The sequence below is a fragment of the Tiliqua scincoides genome, chromosome 12 (genome assembly GCF_035046505.1).
Source record: "Tiliqua scincoides isolate rTilSci1 chromosome 12, rTilSci1.hap2, whole genome shotgun sequence".
NCBI lineage: Eukaryota > Metazoa > Chordata > Lepidosauria > Squamata > Scincidae > Tiliqua > Tiliqua scincoides.
In genome coordinates, this window is record NC_089832.1 from 17,127,664 (window position 1) to 17,135,440 (window position 7,777).

A 7,777-nucleotide genomic window follows, 5' to 3' on the forward strand; every position below is an offset into this window, starting at 1 on the left:
CTTTCTGCATCTGAAGCACTTGGTTAATTAACTGTTGTTTTTTTTTAAATAGAACGATGAGGTATCTTATCCAAAACGCATCCATATGGATATAAAGAGGCAATATCTCCTGGCAGTTTCTGCCACTCCGGCGCAGTTCTTAATGAGACCACCCCCTCTGCCTTGTGGCAAATCCGTCAGTGCGCATTAGACGATAACAGGCACTGACAACTCAATCTGCGGGGAACCAAGACGGTAGCTTCCGCAGACGACATTTTCAAACGTCTAGACCTCCAGAAATGCACTTGGGCCTTGCTGAACCGAGGGTCAACATAGTTCTGCAAAAATCTTCAGCTGACGTGCAGGCTAATAAATCCCAAGAGTGTCTAAAAAAAGAGAGTTTATGCAGACATTGGGATTTCATCGAAGAGGAGGGAGAGAGAATAAACCAAGGCACAGGAGGACAAACTATTGCGTGGTGAGAATCAATCATCCCTGTAAGGCAGTGGTTCCCAAACATGCCACCACTTACCAAGCTTCTTCTTCTTCCTGGGAGCCACCATCTTGGATTGTGCAAGACCGTGCAAGATTTTGCACTATTCTCATGAGAATAGTGTGAGATTTTGCATGATCCAAGATGGTGGTGCCTGGGAAGCTGCTATGTGCCTGAGACTACCCTGTGGCTCCTTTTGGAGCTGTGCCCCACAGTTTGAGAACCACTGCAGAGTCCCAAGAGTCTGCACTGGTGCCGTGGAATGTTCCTGGTTGCACGGTGATGACATCGTACACAGTCACCAAATTTCCTGGAATTCCAAGCTCCATGCTGTGTGGAGCTTGGCTTCCCAGGGCTTTAAAACTGGGGGACACTGGTGAGAATCCTCCTTCTTTAGGGCAGTCACTAAAATGTGGCCATCTTCAAATGGAAATCCGTTTGGCAAATTCCTCTGCAAGTGAACCCTCGCAGCCATTTTAAGGGAGACCCAAAAGAGTTTCGATGAAACTTGTACGTTTTTGCAAGATGGAGGGGGGGGGGAGTGTACATAAGAACATAAGAACAGCCCCACTGCATCAGGCCATAGGCCCATCTAGTCCAGCTTCCTGTATCTCACAGCGGCCCACCAAATGCCCCAGGGAGCACACCAGATAACAAGAGACCTCATCCTGGTGCCCTGCCTTGCATCTGGCATTCTGACATAGCCCATTTCTAAAATCAGGAGGTTGCACATACACATCATGGCTTGTAACTCATAATAGATTTTTCCTCCAGAATCTTGTCCAATCCCCTTTTAAAGGCATCCAGGCCAGATGACATCACCACATCCTGTGGCAAGGAGTTCCACAGACCAACCACACGCTGAGTAAAGAAATATTTTCTTTTGTCTGTTCTAACTCTCCCAACACTCAATTTTAGCGGATGTCCCCTGGTTCTGGTGTTATGTGAGAGTGTAAAGAGCATCTCCCTATCCACTCTGTCCATCCCCTGCATAATTTTGTATGTCTCAATCATGTCCCCCTCAGGCGTCTCTTTTCTAGGCTGAAGAGTCCCAAAGGCCATAGCCTTTCCTCATAAGGAACGTGCCCCAGCCCAGTAATCATCTTAGTCGCTCTCTTTTGCACCTTTTCCATTTCCACTATGTCTTTTTTGAGTGTAGTAAACTTGCACATCCTTAGGCTATTGCTGGGATGTGGTCAGCAACACAGGAGCCTTATTTAGAAGTTCACATTTGGCAAGACACTGAAAGATCAAAAGAAAGGGTTTCGATAAAACTAGCACCTGCGCATCATATGCACACTCAGCTTACTCAAATTCAATGAACTGCACTAAGTAAGAGAGAGAGAGAGAGAGAGAGAGAGAGAGAGAGAGAGAGAGAGAGAGAGAGAGAGAGAGAGAGCACAGTGAGCATAAGATGGAAGACTTGAATCTGCTGCACCTTCTGTTGGTCTCAGTGTGCCTCTCATATTGTGAGCATCTCACCACACTTTGTGTGATTCTCGTGTTTAAAGATGTATATTTTTTTTATATAAAGTGGCTCCTAAAAGCAAGCCAACTCCTTCATCTGGTGCTCAATCAAAGAATTGGCGACCTTTTCCGATGGGGGACGAAAGGGAAATTCAAGGATAATTTGGACTGTGCACTATTTTGGCCTTGTGTGCCAACCTTAGAACATCAGCCCTGTGTAAGATTTGATCCCACTACAGACCTTCAGGTGCTTAAAGCAGACTGGGGAAGGGATGACTCTGCAGTGACAAACAAAAACAGAAGTAAAACAGATATAAGTCACACAGGTGGGACTTTCATGCCCTTTCACCACTGTTGGGCTGAGCTGAGTTGGGAGAGTGCTACTGGCAATTTGTGCATACAGCCAGACCTTGCACTTTCATCCAGTTAGGGACCAGAGCATGAAGTAAAGTCAGAAATGGATGAACGTCAAAGCAGAGCCTTATTTAGCTTGCAAATTTATTTTGACCAGTGAAAATACGTGAATAACCCACTCAAAACTGTAATAAACAGAAATAAAAAATCAACATAAGAATGTTGATGAACATCACGGAAGGTTGGATGACACTGGATGAGAGAGGAAAGCATGTGGACAAAAGTGGAGATGGGGTTACAACTGAAAATGGTTGAAAGAGCAAAGAGATGAAAATCAAGTGGATGAAAGTCAAGGGATTGCCATCCCTAATGCAGGCTGTATTTACTAGCAGCCACACACAAGTGCCTAGTAGGTACCAGCAGTAAGTACTCTGTACTAGTTGGTATCATTTAAATTTTTAAAAATAACTAATTAAAATAAATTACACCCAGGCTTTCTCTGAAACAATATAAGATGGTTTAACAATGTCTGGCTTCATATCCCAAGATGCAAGCTACCAGGTGCTAGAGGAGTCCAGTGTAAGATCTTGTGTCTAGATTGAGCGAGGTCTTGTGTCTAGAAAAAGACTCAAGAACTCTGAATGACACCAGATAGAACCCAGCACTGTACAAAACTGACTGCATGATCTGATCTCTCCCATTTTTAGTTTGTTCTCCAGACCCCACGATGCAGGCAGCAAGTCACAGAACAGAATAAAATCACAAGACAACAGTGCCTCTCGAGGGTGGCGTAACCAAACAAAACAGCAGGACAAACACGTGAGTTTATCTCAATACGGATCACGCACATGCCCAAAAGTACACATGTGCGCAAAAGAAGCGATGGACAAAAAGCCAAAGGCCCCCTGGACATCCAGCGTCAAGCTGAGAGCCCTCCTGACACACAGACCACATCATGGGTGTTGACTGACGTTACCGTTTTCGTCTAGAGAAAAATCATCCTGTGCATAGCGGAATTTTTCTGGACCACAGGCAATGAAGACATCATCGTCCCCGAAGAAATCGTGGAGGCAGGTCACCTATTGAGAGAACAAAGTCATGCATTTTAGTTTTAATTGGGGAGGGTTCTCAATGACAAGTCAGAGCTGCTGTAAACTGAAGACCACTTCCAGACCTTCCTTCTGCAGCCGATTCTCCCATTTCCCCTAAACGTATTGCAAACCCACAGCAACCATAAGCACCGGTGAGACACGGGCAGCAAGCTACCTTGCAACAGACAGTGATATGCTACCTTGCCTGTTGGCAGTAACAAAACACGTTCTCCCCAGATTAATCATGAAGGGGCCTTTTGACCCTTTCACAAGCCAAATGAAATCCCTCGGACATTAGAAGAACCAAGAGGTCTCATCTCTCAGCAGAGACAGGTCCTTCCCACCAGGCCATGTGTCATACTACTCACTGGAGAGGTGGTTAGTTGTGGTGAGCGACTCAACCTTGCAAAGAGAAGGGGTTAACTGTTCTTGAGTATCTTGTAGTATCATAGTGGGAGCTACAACTTCCATGAAGCCACGCAGGATGCACCATCCATATATGGTACATAAAGACCTTCCTGAACCTTATGCAAAGGAGAAAACACTTACCACCTCTTCCCCCCACCCCATTCTGCCAGTAGTATGAAACAGTTGGGTGCCAGAGATGGGTGTCAAGCCCATTTGCATGTCTGATTGATCTTGCTGGTCTTGCAAGGACCTAGAGGAAGCTGTAGAAGGACACGATTTTCAACCACTGTGCCGTGGCATTTTGGTGTGCTGTGAAAGGTCCAGCAGCCAGAGGAAGAGGAACAGGCAATTCATTACTACAGACAGTTGCTTTGAAACAGAGCCACAGAACCCAGAAGAGTCTCCTGGAAGCCGGAAGTGACATCACAAGAGGCAAAGACCATAAAAAAATGCTCTGAAAAACATTGAAAATCACCACTTTAGGAACTGAAGCATCAGCTTCACCTATCAAGAGGCTGAGCCAGCATCACTGAAAAACAGGACACAAATCTAGGAGTGTGAGTGTGGCCCAGCTTTCCATAATAAACATCCCTGCTGTTTATGATTCAGGCCTAGGGTTGCCAACTCTGACCAAAGCTAGCCCTGGTAATTTGATTTCCTGGTTTGATGTTGGACGTTCACGGAGGCCTGGTTGGGGTATTCAGAATTGCCTTCAGGAGTCACCTGAAAGTAGCATAGCTACAGGGGAAAGGAGGTCTATTGCCCTGGGTACCACACTTTGATGGGGTGCCAACCCACACCCTCAATGGTGAATCCCAAAGCAGGTGGAAGCCTCCAGTGAGGAGTGGGGGGGCAGGCTTGACCTCCCCACACCTCAGACCACCTCTCAGATGCCCCTGTGGGGTGCTCTGGGCATCTGGTCTCTGGGGGAAGGGGGTGTTAAAAAATCTAGTGCCTCTGGATGCCAGATCCCTTAACTACCCCGCCGTCACCTGGAGATGGCTGCCGACTCTTGGAAAACCTACCTGGATCACAACCGAGGCCCTTCGACTTGAAACTCCTGTAGATCAAGCAGCTGGGTCACGCAAGTCTCCTCTAGGTGGGACAACCACTTTCTGAGTCACCCTGTGCTCCTTTAGCGCACCCACCCACACGGCAGCATCACCAGGAGCCCTATTCGAAGACGAGCAAGACAGGATCCCACCCAGCTGCTACCCACTTTTCTCTCCTGGGTGATGGTTGCCTAAAGGAACGGGGGACGGTCGACTCCCATGCCATGAACAATAGAGGCAAACAACACAAATAATAAGCAACGGGGCTCCCAGCTGCTCTTCAGCAACTACATCTTAGACAGCTTAATTGCACCTTGTTATGAAATATATGCCACAATGATACAGTACCAGCAAGACAGCACAGTCCATGTTGACTCTACTGGCAACAGCGATAATTTCACAGTTGCTCATGTCACCCTGTCTTCTGAGGGCTGAAAATAAGGTGAGTCAGAATTCAGCAATTGCAAAAGGGAAAGCAGGGCTCCCCTGTTCAAAGTTCCTTCTCGTAAGTTTTCCAAAAGTCAAAGGACACAATGACAATACAGGTTAGACACCAGTATCCTTTGCAAATTCGTTCCCTGTGGATGCTGAACCTGTGGATACCAATATCCGTGGGGTGGCCCTCAGAGGACCTCTGGGTGTGATAGTAAATTCCTTCATCCCACAGAGGTCCTTGCAACCAGAAGTGCCTCTCAGAGGCTTTCTGGGGTGGCTTGGCTGACAGCAACTGTTACCCCGCACATGCATGATCTCGTCTGATCTTGGAAGCTAAGCAGGGTCAGGCCTGGTTAGTACTTGAATGGGAGACCGCCTGAGAATAGCGGGTGCTGTAGGCTTATACCATGAGCTCGGAAGCTAAGCAGGGTCAGGCCTGGTTAGTACTTGGATGGGAGACCGCCTGGGAATACCGGGTGCTGTAGGCTTCTACCATGAGCTCGGAAGCTAAGCAGGGTCAGGCCTGGTTAGTACTTGGATAGGAGACCGCCTGGGAATACCGGGTGCTGTAGGCTTATACAATGATCTGGGAAGCTAAGCAGAGTCAGGCCTGGTTAGTACTTGGATGGGAGACCGCCTGGGAATACCGGGCGCTGTAGGCTTATACCATGATCTGGGAAGCTAAGCAGGGTCAGGCCTGGTTAGTACTTGGATGGGAGACCGCCTGGGAATACCGGGTGCTGTAGGCTTATACCATGATCTGGGAAGCTAAGCAGGGTCAGGCCTGGTTAGTACTTGGATGGGAGACCGCCTGGGAATACCGGGTGCTGTAGGCTTATACCATAGTCTTTCGAGACTGAAGGTTGCCAACCATTTGCTCTGGCTACACTGGCCTCATGACACCTCTGCTCCAAAGTAAGAGCTAGATTACTACAAGGAGTAAGGATTACTACAGCCTTTCAATTCCTTTAGCTTGGATTTTTCCTTCAACTCCCACAAGTTGAACCGAGAGAGTACCTAAGCATGCACAGAGTGCTTAGTGCATCTTTTCCCTTCACTGCTGTGCAACTGACCATCGAGCCCCACCCGTCTGGATCGGGGGGCAAACACAAACGGCGCAAATTAAGCACCATGTTGCGGTCCCCCACAGTTTGCACACTTAAATTCCAAGGGACTGCCATGCCTCTTAGGCACACTGTGTTCATAAGCTGCCTGTCTACTGAGCCAGAAGTAGTTCATCTCCATTGCCACAGATTGATCTGAATTGGACTGTGAATAAATTAATTTCAAGCTATGATAAATCACATGCAAAGTTTTCTGTCCCCTTGATGGGTTTCAGCATTTCACACAACTGGCTGTTAAGGCGGTTTGAACAGAGATTGCCAGACAGCCATGTGGATATCATAGCTTCTATTCCAAGAAGTCTACTTCCCTGCACATCATTTGCTGTCCATAACCTTTGGGGAGGTGGTGTGAATATTCTGTAGCTGTCTATGTGAAATGATCCTAGCTGATTCTCTTACATGGTGAAAACATGGGGATGCAAGCAACAGCCAAACCATTGAGACGCGCAAGGGTCATAAGAAGTGCCCCTCTAGATCAGGCCAAAAGACCTATCTAATTCAGCTTCCTGGATCTCACAGTGGCCCACCAAATTGATCAGGGAGCACACAACAAGAGACATGCACCCTGGCTTGTAATCTGTGATGGACTTTTCCTCCACAAATCTGTCCAATCTCTTTTTAAAGGTATCTAGGCCAGACGCCATCACCACATCCTGGGAATTCCACCCCCTGGCTCTAACCCAGAGGGAAAAAACTGAAATCCCTCTTCTTATTTTGGCAATTCCAAATGGGATAGAGCAGTGGCTCACAAATTTTGCACTAGGACCCACTTTTTAGAATGAGAATCTGTCGGGACCCACCGGAAGTGATGTCATGACCGGAAGTGACATCATCAAGCAGGAAAATTTTTCACAATTCTAGGCTGCAATCCTACCCACACTTCCCCCAGGAGTAAGTCCCATTGACTCTCATTGTTAAAAGCATATATGTAGTAGCCTGTTAAAGGTACAAAGCTGTAACATTTCCCCAAATGCAACACATACCATGGAAGCATCAAGTCTAATATACTAAAAATGAAATGAAATGAATGGGGACCCACCTGAAATTGACTCCTGACCCACCTAGTGGATCTAGACCCAGAGTTTGAGAAATACTGGGATAGAGAAATGGGAAGATTCTGGTTTCACCCCAATTTCACCCTGAAATCACTCGAAACCTTGATGGAACACGTAACGCTGGTAAGTGCTTTATCCGTGACGGGTGCCAACTGAACATTGAGCCTAATAAATATTTGATCTCCCAATAAAAAGAGCCACTTTAAAGGGCTGGTTGCCACTTATGTTTGTTCTAATCAGTTGCTCTAATTATGTTCCATAATTAGTCCAGAGACTTGGAGAAACCCCTGGAGAAAGCCCATGTCAATGGCAATATATG

The 7,777-nt window shown here is 46.9% G+C and overlaps 1 protein-coding gene across 1 annotated transcript in view; it reads right to left on the reverse strand.

The window, feature by feature from the left end:
* Positions 1–5,255, reverse strand: part of DCX (doublecortin) — a 21,864-nt gene extending 16,609 nt beyond the window's left edge. The window contains exons 1-2 of the mRNA XM_066640201.1: positions 5,193–5,255; positions 3,270–3,372 (exon numbers count right to left, since the gene is read on the reverse strand). Coding sequence (XP_066496298.1) covers positions 3,270–3,372; positions 5,193–5,255 — 166 coding nt within the window. The remainder of the gene's footprint in view (positions 1–3,269; positions 3,373–5,192) is intronic.
* Positions 5,256–7,777: the final 2,522 nt, after the last annotated feature.